Below are 13,235 nucleotides of genomic sequence, written 5' to 3' on the forward strand. Positions count from 1 at the left end.
TTCATCAAAAGTTGAATGGATGTTGGGCAAATGTTGAACGGAGTGTTCATACGGCTTCAACTCCATTCAACATTTTTGGGAACAAAGGAAATGACATTGACATTGAATGAAAGCTTCAACCAATTTAAATTTGATTCATAATGCTTTCAACAAGCTTTCTACATTTTTTTTTACACTTTCAACAATGTTGAATGACCTGTTCAAAAGCTTCCAACATTTGGTTCAACAAAGCGTCGAACGCATGTTGAAGCAAATGTTTGAACTGTTAAAATGGGCCTTAAATGATTGGACAAACAACAAGAATGTGTCAAAAATTAATATATATTCCACTACAATGAAAAACATCAGGTCACTGCAATACAACCTCGACAAAATGGGCAGAAAATTTAAAATTATTTAACAGTTACTTTAGCTTTGTTTGCATTGATATCTACAAAAGAAACAGGTATGCCATGTTGAATCCAGCACCTTCAAGCAACCCAGTCAACACAGACTGTCAGACCCAAAACCAGTGTTTTCCAGAAGCCCCAGCAGTTGATATTGAATCATAATGTTTGATTTCTGTAAAATCCAAGACATGCCAACTAAACAGTGGATCATGTATCTACCCAGAAGCTCATGTCTTGCATGCATTTTGGTGCCAGGTGCCATTTGGGAACTGGCTATTCCAAAATCTCTGAAGAACATTGAATGATAAACTTTGATTTCTGTAAATGCCTACTAAACAGAAGTTAAACATACTTGATCTAACTAGAAGGTCATGTCTTACCAGGAGTTTCATTAAGATTTTGAACAGATGGGCAGGATAATTAACTTGGATATGTTCTTTTATGGAAAAAATCAGATGAGATGTTAAAAGACAAGTTCACAAACTGTCAATTTGCCCTGTGCACGGCCCTTAACGAAACCCGTCTTACACGTTTTTAGGTGCCAGGTGCCATTTAGGGATTAGCTATGCCAATGCCAAAAACACTGAAGAACATTGAACGATAAACTTTGATTTCTCTAAAATCCAAGAAATACCAACTAAACAGTCTGGATCATGTATCTACCTAGAAGCTCATATCTTACACACACTAAGGTGCTATTTAGGAACTAGCTACTCCAACATTACTGGAGAACACTGACTTAGAATAATTTGAGGAGGTGAAGTCAACCAGACTGTAATAACAGATAAGGAATACTACAGATGATCAAATCCTCTCTTGCAGTCACTGTAACCAAGCCAACAAAACATTCTAGGCATGGTGATACCTGCACAGACCCAATATGTGAACAGATCAGGACCCAGTTGTTTGAATGTTAATTGACATAACATCAGGATTAGCTGTTAAGAACAGTCTGTGCCTCCTTTTGCAACTGCGCATATGTTCTTCGCATCTCAGGATAGTCTGAGAAACTTAGGTTTCTTAAAGGTAGTGCCTACTAAAACAAAGATATTTTTGGATGGTTTGTAACTATATGGCAAAAGCAGATCTTGGCAAGACTTCTTGGAATGCGAAAAGAAAATGAGGGGAAACCAATCCATTTTCAGAGACAAAAGCTTCCATTTTAACACTTTTTAGAATTATTATTGTTGCTTAATTACCTCTGAAAAATGCATGGTTACCCCCAATTTTCTTTTTGGATTCCAATAGCCCTTGCCAAGATCTGCTTTTCCCACATGGTCATAAACTGCACAAAAATACCGCTGTATTAGTCGGCACCATCCTTAATTAACCAAGGATTTCACTCCTCTTGTTGAAGGCATTGTGGCTGCCTACCTTGAATAACAGCTAACAGCAGCTGAAGTCAAAATGTATATGCCAAAAAGTAATAACAAGAATTAAGCACATAAACTAGCTACATGTATGATCAGAATTTCTCAAACTCATCAATAATCCATGAGAAGAAAACAGGGGAAATTGCTACCGTGAAGGAGGTTTGGAAAACACGATCTTAATTACCATAACATTTGGTGAACTATTGCTTTGAATTTCTCCAAAAATTATTGATGGTTTGAGAGGCTATATCAAACACTTGAAAGAGAGTTTCATCCAATTCCCAAACACCTTGAAGTTGGTTGATTTTTCTCGGTGTTTGGAAATCCAATGAAACACTCTTCCTCTTGTTTGATATATTACTTAAAATTGACACTTATCCTTGGTAAGCTAACCACACTCAATCAGAAAAATGTTACATTTTAGAGTGCAGTGCCCAACTAGTTTGTATTACAGACAGAAAACTACTACAGGATTAGTTGAAATGCATATGTCAGCAACTTGAATATTACAAATTCATGTCAAAAGCTAGATTAAGACTGCAGATTGTTGCTAGAATTAAAGAACAAAGTGAAATGGGCGTTTAGTCAGCAGGTCTCTTCTCTGAATATTTCTTTGTGAACTCTTCAGCATTCTTTATAAACTTTTTCCTATCCTTCGTATACTCCTCTGCCAAATCTCCACGCAGTGGGTGCTCTGGTTCAGGATCATGTATGAGAGCCACAAGTGCCTGAATTACTGAAAAGAAAAAAAAAAATAAAATAAGCAAGATTGTTATAAGGAGTATCAGAGCACATGAGCAAGCACAAACTCACTCATGTTCCTTAACCCCTAATATCAAAGGACGAATTCTCCCATCTTGTCCCCATACATTTCTTAGAAAAGTACTGGGGAGATAATTCAAGGAAAATTCAGCTTGGGTGATCATATCCTTAATTCTCATGACCTCAGGGGTTGAAAAAGCATTGATATTACAAGGAGAAATTTGATTCTGATCACTGTTCTAAAGGGCTTTAAAGGTTAAGGATTTCCAGTAACTAGAGAGAAAAGACTGTTGTACTAGCAAAAGAGGATTCACACCAACCTTGATCGGTCTTTGTCGCTGGCTTCCAGTTTTCAGGGCTGATAATAGGAAGACATACCTGGCCCTTTTCATCAATGTTTGGGTGATAAATCCTTGTCTTAAACGTTATCTGAAAAAAAATAATTTATCAATTATGCAATGATTACTGTCAGCTGTTATTGATAGTTATACAATGTCCTATGAGCCAAGAGGAAACACACACACAAAAAAAAAAAAAAAACAAGAAAGAACAAAGGAAGTGATACCAGTCTACAAAAACAATGTTTTTAATACGTCTGTGCAACCATTAGTAAGAGAATCCAATTTCAGAGTTAGCAAACTATTAAAATGCACAGCAATAGCATTCTGTTCTGTATACAGTAGAATCTGGACTGACCTTAGGAGGCTTGAAAGGATATTCCGCTGGGAAATTGATCTCAATCTTAAAAGCGCCCTTGCTGTAAGGTGGATTCTCCTGTAAAGAAACAACATGGTCAATGCCAGCTCTCTAAGAAAAGTGGCGAAGCCGATTTTTTTCAAGAGACCTTTTCATAGTTTTAGACACCATCCTGGTTGGGGAGCACACACAGCTAAAATTATTGTAAACAAATGGGATTTTGGCTTTGAAGTAGTAGTAGTTTGCGACGAAACTGAGAATGTTGTAAAAGTTCAGACATTCTGGGACTACTGTCCCTTCATTAGTGAAATAAGATGTTGAGTGAAGCGTGCGTGATGTTATTTAAATGTTGCATAGGATTTTAGCTGCCTTTGAGCCTCTGTAACTCCATTAACATTTGTCAGAATTTGGCAGCGAATACATCAGATTTTCAAAACATAATAAATTGTTATTAGATTATTTTCATAAAATATAGAACAGATTCAGGCTATGACAGCCATAGGCGAAATTTATACCAACTCCCCCCCCCCCCCCCATTATATCAAAAGATACAAATTTGCTGGAAAATTATGGTGTTTGCCAACAGCAAACTTCTATAGCAGCAATATGGTAATTAAAGATTGTCCTTATCAATTACTGACCAAATTACAGTCAGTCTTCGTCACATGTGACCAGTTTTTCCGAGAATGAAATGAAAATTTGAATTCCTTTTTGTAATGTCTGGCATTTGAATGGAACCTTGAGAAATCTTTCCAAAAGACACATTAACTGAACAAAAAAGTCCAAAATACTTGGGAAATAATGTTATTTTTTAAATACTTAATGCTATAATGTGAAGAAAAATTCATAGATTTATACTGTCAATAAACTAAGGTAATTTCTAAAGAAACTCTGAAATCTTGCTGGTGGTGTTCAAAACTGACATGTAAATTTATGTCAAAACTCTGTTCAAATTTCAAAAATACTGGTCATACGTGACGTAGATTGACTGTAACTACACTGCAAGGAAAGCTATAATAACAGGTGTAAAATAAAGTACAGTTACTTGGAACAAAACCAAACAAAAATATGTCATCAACAAAATAATATTCAAACCCTCACCAACAGTAGTCTAAATAGAGCTTAATTGATCATCTCAATCTTATAACTAAAGACATGGCATTCATGGAAAACAGGCATTTTATTAGTTAGTGATTAATATGTTTTTAACCTGATTGAATTTCTGTGGGTAAATAAAGATTGATTGATTGTTACTTGAGAACTACAAAGCTCTTCCTAAAAAGGTAACTGGTTCTTGAGATGGTGTATAGGCCTTATCACCGTTTTCGACGCCATTTTGACAAGTAGGCAAACACGTCTGAAATAACAGTGTTTGTATGGAAATCCGATGCCAAATAATTTTCAAAAAAAAATCGCATCTGAAAAATTCATGAATTGGAAACTTTTGGCACTAGGAAAACGACTTTAAGTAAAAAAATTTGAGGGATGTAACTGTGCCAGAAAGCGTCTAGTCGTGTTTTGAACTCTCCATACATTTGTCTGTATAGCGAACCAGCCGTGAACTGCTACTAAAAATAGTTCGCGGGAAAAAATACAGGGAAATGTATGGAAAGTTCAAAACACGACTGGACGCTTTCTGGCACAGATAGATCCCTCCAATTTTGTTCTTAAAATCCTTTCCCTAGTTCCAAAAGTTTCCAATTCATGAATTTTTCAGAAGCGATGTTTTATGAAAATCATTTGACATCGGATTCCCATACAAACACTGTTATTTCAGACGTGTTTGCCTACCCGTCAAAATGGCGTTGAAAACCGTGATAAGGCCCATGGCTGGCTCAATAACTTGGACGCAACTCGTACAAGACATAAAGTATGTATTTTAAGGAGTAACTCCATAATACCCTTTCACTGAGAAGGTACACCCCTTAATCAGCTGGATACTTGGATATACAGTGGCAAAGCCCACCACTCTCCTACTAAAATATGGTACGTGAGCTATATATAGTACACCAACCCTCTCGCACTGGTATGTAAAAAGATGGATACGCAGCTACCTGGATACCAGGTGAGTGTGGCTCACGGGCAACATGCTTTAACAACAACAACAACAACAACAACAACAACAAAATACAGAAAAAGGGCCAATTTCGTTTGATCACACAAGCGTTGAGAAAGATGTATAGCATTTCCCATTTATCACACTACACCCTCTCAACAGCAAATTAATTAAGACCAATTTGTGCATAATTATATTGACTGCCTATCCGCGTATCCACTCAAGCGGTATATATAGCTTCAAAGTGGCGGGGTATTCTAAAGTTAAGCCCACCTTAAAATTAGTCATTGGATACTATTAGATTACAGAAATAAAAATTGGCTACCTACCGGAACGATAAGTCCTTGCCAATTTAAAATATTTGATTCATCTACGTGAATATCACGAAATATTTTTAAACCAGACGATCTTATGTCTTGCAGTTCCTGGAATGATAGAGAAATCAATTGACAAAAACGGTAAGATTGCGAATCAAATAATCGTGAGTTTCGCATGATGAAATATAAAGATGCAACAAGAAACTGAATTGGGCATTGTACATTTCATTTCTGAACTCTAAATATTCCCCTATTTACTTTTGTTTAAAAAAGGGACATTTTGGTCACTCTTACAGAACTGCAAGGTAAATTAAACAAGACAGCTGCAGTTGCAAACGAGAAACAAATGAGATCAGATCGAAAACTGTCAGACATGCAAGTGATTTGACCAAAAATGTCTGGCTACTTTTTTCATATTAATGCACGATTCAAAACGCTAGCGTTCAAAATTCTCTTCCTTAGGTATTGTTAAATGATTTTGGTTACGACTGGAATCGTTTCTCCGTGGAATTCAAAAGATTTTCGCTTTTACAGTTCCTTTACCTTTCCCAATCTCCGTGTGGCCGCCATGCTCGAAGGAACCTATTGCCGGTTTCACTACCAGTCCCCGCGCAGCATCATTTACCAACAATGCACAGCGAAAAAGGTGGAGTTGAGCTTTTATCAGGGGGGTGGTCTGAGACACCTGATTTAAAAATAGTGAGTGTTGGGAGGGGGGGGGGGGGGGAGGGAAGAGGTTCCCGTTCATATTCATACCCAAACCACAAAGGTCTCAAAGACATGCCTTCTTTCAATTTATATAGAAGAAAAAAAAATCACAAAACAAATGCAAGAAAAAACAAACCAAAAACAAAATTTAACAAAACAAACACAAAAAAATAAAGAAAGAGGAAGAAAGAAAAGGAAAAAAAAAAAAAAAAAAAAAAAAAATGAAAGGTAAGATCTATAAAAACCTTTGAAATGTAAGCTCTAAGACCAATATTTACGACCCCCTAATTTCATCATTTTTAACTAGGGTCTTTGTTTTCTGCAGTTCATAGTTTCTAAAACTCGTCAACAGATTTAAGGCCCCAGGGAATTACATTTTTAAATGCACAACCCCCAGTACATTCATCAACATTATTTTAATATTTTTACAGTCGAAAATACTTTTAGTACCTTAATCACTTCACAGTCCCCCCCCCCCCCCACCCCCATTACCGTATCCCTTGGGTTATCCCAACTTTACTTTCATTAAACATATAATTTTTTTTTTTCACGGGATGGAAATGTTCTTTGGAGTCTAGAGAAATGCCCTCCCCCCTCACCCGGTGAGTGTGAGAGTTGTTGTACTCTGGGTAGAAGTCTTTTATTTTGCAGGAATGCAGGAGGCTTGTCAAGATATTTTGCCCCTTCAGTGCCTTCTCTCTGGAAGCTTTGTTCACTTCTCACAGTCACTTCGACAGGAAAAAACTGCTACACAGGCTAGCTTTGGTGGAGGGTGGCACACTCTTCAAAGGTGTGGGACCTTTGATTGCGATCTGGTCACAACTTTATACCGACTATCACTATGTAATATATATTTTGAATGAGAAAAATTTCCAACGACTGGAAAATGCACGAGATCATAGCTAATTAAAACCAATAAAATTTAAATTTGGCAGCCAGAGAAATTTTTTGAAACCAAATATTGTTTTCTAAATTGGACGGACTTTGGGACCACATGCCTTAGCTTCCTGAGTTTAAGAAATAATATTATTGAACATTTGGATAGATAACACATGTACAGTTCAAAGGCAAATTCACCAGTTATAATATTATGTTGACTTGTTGGCACTCTGAAGAATTCCTTGCTGTCACTTTTGCCATGTGATGTTGAATGTTACAAAATAAAATAAGCTTCAAGCTCTCTTTTCTGTTCAGCAGTGTTCAACATTTTGAATGGACTATATTTTACAACATTCAGCATGGCACTACTACTGGCCATGATACATTATACAACATTTGAACAACTAAGCAGTCACAATATTTCATTGATCAGCAAGTAAAGGGCTTCGCGAAAGCTTGAGGGTAATGTAAATATTAATTTTCGCCTAATTTAAATCTGAATTTGCTAATTAGAACTGAAGCCGGCTACTCAAACACTGAAGGTAGTAATAACATTTGTATTGTTATCTGTTTTCAATTAGGAAAAGAACAAAAAAAAAACAAATAAAAAAACTTTAAAAAAACCCAAAAAACACAGTGAAAACAAAACAAAACAAAAAAAAAAAAAACAAAAAACAAAAACTAAGCATTGAATCTTTTGTGCGAATTGCCTGTTATAAGTAAAGTAACAAGCTAAACAAAGTCCAAACATTGGTCTGTTTTGCGCCAAGCTCCTTAAATTTTATTGTTCAACGGTGTGCATGAGTAATTGGCTCAAGGCATAATTATGGAAGGATGACAATTCTGTCATTAAGTAGTTCCTTTTAATTACTAATTCCATTTGTACACTAAATATATATATATAAATATAAAAATAGTTTTAATGAACAATTCATCAGGATTGTTTGCTAGTTAGTTAAAATTAAATAGGGGTAAATGCTTTAAAAAATACATAAATTAGTGTCAAGGACATTTTGCAGAACACAAACAGCTACCATGGAAGAAAAATTCCAACCCTAAACAGAACTTACATTCCTAAATATAGGCACTTGCTCCTTAATGATACGCTGTTAAATGTGAAATAAATAAATAAATAAATAAATAAATAAATAAATAAATAAATAGATAAATAAATAAATAAATAAATAAATAAATAAATACACTTTATTGGCTTGCACAGTTACTGATAGACCCAGTAGTTTGCATATGGGCCAGAGAAAAAAGAAAAAAATAACAATTATAATAATATAAGGGAATGGTAAAGAGACTATTTATAATAATTATTATTAATAAAATATAGAAAATTATATCATTGTGATCAATGTTTATCCCTTTAATAGTAAAAAATGACTATAAGAACCTAAATATTCTGTATTCTGTAAACTACCAGTCTGCCATAGCAGATGGCCTTATAATTAAGCCCAAACTTTGACTGGTATCTTTTTTCTCCTTAACTACAACCTTACTGATTTAAACCCACAGGTCACAAGAACACATGTAAACATGCTGATGTTTCAATGAATTCTCCTAACTAGTGAGGCATGAGGAGAATATACCTGTTGATGTTACATGTTGGACTTACAGGGTTTAAACTCAGTGTTTCAGATAAGAGAGGGGTCTCAGGTCAAAATCCTGAGAAAGGTGACTTGCCGATCACCCAATAGGGGAGAGCCACACTTAAAAATTCAAAATCAAAATTCTTCATAATAGACTCCCTGGTTTTGAAAGTTATCTGGAACACTAATGTACTAATAGTGTTCTTTTTTAAGCCTTGTTCATAGTGGTGACATGGGTGCGGGGTAGAAAAGGTCTTGAGTAAGTTACAAAGCCTGGAAAATGAATCAAGGGCTGCATACAGTCTTTTGCTTCCAACCAAGCAAGTGTCTCAGGGGATGGCAAGAAGGCATCCATGATCCCATGCTTGTCTGATTCAACACTGATCAAGGAAAACATGACAAAAATGAGATCTCTCTCTCTCTCTCTCTCTCTCTCTCAAAAAAAAAAAAAAAAAGACTGAAACTGAAAAAATAAGCACTAAGATCCTAACCACCAAAGGAAAAGTTTTGCAGAGCTAGTTACTGCTACAAACCTACATATACCAGGTCCAAGTTATCGCTCCATTTTACATAAATTGTCACCTTGATAATATTATTATGTCATAGTTGAACCTAGTTGTATGAAATAATTGCTCACAATGCATTGTCATTAATCATAAATATTATTAAGGTGTAAAATTGTTCCCACTGTTGAAAAACTCTGAGACTAAGTTTAGTGAGATTGATTAAACAACACAAATTTCGGAAAACTCCTGCAGAAAATAACCACATATTCTTCTAAGCTCTTGCTAAAACTGGTTTCCTGATAGCTAAGCTTGAATCCCATTTTTAAAAAATATTATTTCCATGACTCACAAAAATAATGCAAGTATTCAAACTTTTGCTTATTGTGCTTAATAACAACTATCTGAATGGGAAAAGTATAGAAAGATACGAGCGTATCCAGCAACTATCCCTGCATTGTGCATAAACATAGAGCCCCTGTGAAGTGCGGCAAAGTAAAGAATCACACAGCACCAAGGTACAACATTGTAAGGTAAACGGAAACACCCAAAGGTGCATTTGTCAGACTTCACAAACTTTGTCACCAATGCTATTAGTCCAAACACCACACCAGACATTCCAAGACTGCATACATGAAAGAGGTCATGAGCCACATGGTAAAGAAGTGTTGTCATAGCAACCTCCATCAAGGTTGAGATCAGCCAACAGGAAATTAGCACAAGAATGAACAAAATGCTCCCCAGCTCTCTTGCAACTTTTGTTCCAAGAATAAGCAGTGGCACCGTAGTAACTGTGAGATGCCATGGTCCCTTGTGGAATAATGCATGGGAGAAAATCCTGGAAACTGCAAATTAGATTAAAAATATTAGTCAAAGAATGATTTTGTTACTTGCTTCTTTTGCACTGTAACAAAAAGATACATATCGAAGCTGAACGACTTTCAAAGCTATGAACACCCCCCACCCCTCCCCATTATTTTTGTGAAAGATAGGAACTCTTGTCGAGGCCTGGCCTTAAGACTGAGGTATTATATATCCCATAAAGTGTAAATCCTCAAGTAGGTGCCAGGGGCACTTACTTCAAATTTAGGATAAGAAAATAGGTGCTCATTCATACAGGGATGGGGGAGGCTTCGGAAAATATTTGTGTTCCTGCAAATGATGGGAACACAAATCTAAAGCTTACTTTCTCATTTTCTTCTTTCATGCATAATTACGGGACCTGTACGCCAACTTGTATTTGCTATTCATACGGGACTCTCAGGGTTGTCAAAATAAGCTGGCAACCGGCACATTTCACCGGCTATTCCGAATACTGCGCCGGCTACTCTGGCTGCTAGGTTTGTTCTAGGCATGGTATCGCGGAAATAAAACTGTTCAGTTAATAATTTGTTGGAAGCCAAATCGGAACAGAGGCAATAAAACAGTTATTTTGCCTAAAAAGTACAATAAATTGTGTGCGTGACACAGATGTCGACGCGATTGGCCGCGCTTGCGAAAGCATCAGTCAATGCTCGAGGTTTCAAAAAAATTATGGCGAGCGGAGGGGGCGGAGCGAAACGAAATAGGACTTTGCTTATTAGGCCTTATCACGGTTGTCGACGCCATTTTGACGAGTAGGCAAACACGTCTGAAATAACCGTGTTTGTATGGAAATTCAATGTCAAATAACTTTCATAAAACATCGCTTCTGAAAAATTCATGAATTGGAAACTTTTAGCACTAGTAAAAGGATTTTTAGAAAAAAATTGGAGGGATGTAGCTGTGCTAGAAAGCGTCCAGTCGTGTTTTGAATTTTCCATACATTTGTCTGTATAGCGAACCAGCCGTGAACTGCTACTAAAAATAGTTCGCGGGAAAAAAATACAGACAAATGTATGGAAAGTTCAAAACACGACTGGACGCTTTCTGGCACAGCTACATCCCTCCAAATTTTTTTTCTTAAAATCCTTTTACTAGTGCTAAAAGTTTCCAATTCATGAGTTTTTCAGAAGCGATGTTTTATGAAAATTATTTGACATCGGATTTCCATACAAACACTGTTATTTCAGACGTGTTTGCCTACTCGTCAAAATGGCGTCGAAAACCGTGATAAGGCCTATTTCATTAAAAAGAAGACGATGAGGGAAGATGAGAAGAATGAGCAAGACGACGGGCAACAAGGTAAACGTTGATAAAAACTCGTCCTTTGCACGTTTCGCATTGTCTCGGAAAACAATATCAGTCATTGGACAGACCATGGATTCAGTACCCCGATACGGCAAAAAGAAAAGTCGTTCTGGTTCACTGGTTATCTTGTGAGTATTGGCACTAACATTAAGGTTACTTTAATGATACTTTTTTTCTTACATTCGAATTATCTTTTCTTTTGTGTCGCTTTAGAAACACTTTTGTTGATTACAACAGTGTGAAAATTTTGTAAACCCTAATTAAATTTACTCACTATTTACAGTTACGTTTTTTTGTGCTGGCGCGTCTCTCAAGCAATCAAAAAGAAATACCAAGGCTAAAACTAATATTGAAACCAAGAAGGATAATTTTAGAATAAGTTGAGCTTTATTTGCAAGACGAAACTTGCAGCCAAATGAGTGTTTATACAAACAAGAAAATTGCCAAATTTATCCGCCAGACGTGACGGCACCTCTGATAATTAGTAAGATGTTCATTTCATTTTTGTGGGCTCTTGACTTTTCACCGGGTTTTACATAATGATAATGATAATGAAGTGGATGATCATGAATCAGATGAATCTGATTATTACAGTGATTTGGAAGATGATTAGAGCAATCTAATCTGTAATGAAATAAGTCTAATCTGAAGCATCTTGGTTTCTTTGAAGTATTTTGTATGTTACAGTAATTTACATTTCAAACACTGAATTCAAAGAGTACACACTGACAGAAACCGGACAATACTGTAAAAAAGAAAAGTTGTGTTGAAGACAAAATACAGTGTAAGAGAATAGTAGTCTCCTTCTTGTGCGCTGTAGTTTTTCAGGATTTTTAATCACATGGCATGTTGATGTAAAGAAAATAAAGATAATGGCAGGCATGGTGAATTATACAGTTATACATGACTTCAGCTATCACATAAAGATGGATTGCAGAACTATAACATCAACTTAACAGTGGGAAAACCATTTACAAATTTACACAACGTTTGCTGAAAATATGCCCAGATTGCATTTCAGAGTATCGTTTTTGGCAAAATTTCCTGGGGGAGGCCCCACAGGACCCCCCATAGAAGGGACCAATATCCCTCCATACCCTCCCTGAACGATGTCCGTGCCTTGCTGCAGCCGCCTACTTTATGGACAGAACCTGCTACTCAGAAACATAATGACAACCCTGGACTCTTCTCTTACCTTTCTTTTAAACTCTAGTTTTTGTAACTTTAATAACTCCAGAAGAACATGGCAAATGTGTAATCCATTCCTTAATGGGCTTCCGTTTTTAGATAAATATAGAACATCCAGAAATCGATCAAAATAATGCTGATTAGGCAAATGCAGAATGGGGCAAGCACCCCAAGGGTGGGGCGGGCAGGTGGGGGGGGGGGGGGGTGGTAGGAGAGAGAGAGATGTGCCATGAATAACAATATTGTTTCGATAACAATCGATGTTAGGTTTAGTGACAACCAAGTAAATTAGAAGTTACAGTGTAATTAAAAATAAAATTAAGCATAGCTCCATGAAGCTCACCTTCGTTTGAGCGGACGATTCCATGCGCTTGCAGGCAAACTTTGTCAAGTTTAAAGTCTATGAAAAAGGAATTTAGAGCAAAGAAACCCACAGAGAAAAGAGCTACCACAAACGTAACGAGGGGAACCTTCAAAAACAAAATAAACCTCATTATCTTGCACCGTTTAATATCCGACTACCTGGGGCGCCATATTGACCGTGGAAAGTATTTATCTGGGAGGACTGGTAACGGGTCAGTTGTTATACGCGTAAATCTT

General features: G+C 36.5%; 2 protein-coding genes across 2 annotated transcripts; both read right to left on the reverse strand.

Annotated features, from left to right (window-relative positions):
• Positions 1-982: 982 nt before the first annotated feature.
• Positions 983-6,200, reverse strand: LOC146487063 (ubiquitin-conjugating enzyme E2 L3-like). The gene is made up of 5 exons (XM_085091812.1): positions 6,137-6,200; positions 5,606-5,701; positions 3,221-3,298; positions 2,845-2,953; positions 983-2,498 (listed from the first exon to the last, which is right to left on the reverse strand). The coding sequence occupies exons 1-5, from the start codon at positions 6,161-6,163 to the stop codon at positions 2,344-2,346; spliced, it is 465 nt and encodes a 154-aa protein (XP_084947938.1). The 5' UTR covers positions 6,164-6,200; the 3' UTR covers positions 983-2,343.
• Positions 6,201-8,515: 2,315 nt separating this feature from the next.
• Positions 8,516-13,170, reverse strand: LOC146487064 (uncharacterized). Its single transcript, XM_085090190.1, has 3 exons — positions 12,979-13,170; positions 9,710-10,123; positions 8,516-9,144 (listed from the first exon to the last, which is right to left on the reverse strand). Exons 1-3 carry the CDS (start codon positions 13,127-13,129, stop codon positions 8,984-8,986), a joined length of 726 nt encoding a protein of 241 aa, XP_084946316.1. The 5' UTR covers positions 13,130-13,170; the 3' UTR covers positions 8,516-8,983.
• Positions 13,171-13,235: the final 65 nt, after the last annotated feature.

This window comes from Pavona decussata, unplaced genomic scaffold (assembly GCF_977016875.1).
Source record: "Pavona decussata unplaced genomic scaffold, jaPavDecu1.1 SCAFFOLD_19, whole genome shotgun sequence".
NCBI lineage: Eukaryota > Metazoa > Cnidaria > Anthozoa > Scleractinia > Agariciidae > Pavona > Pavona decussata.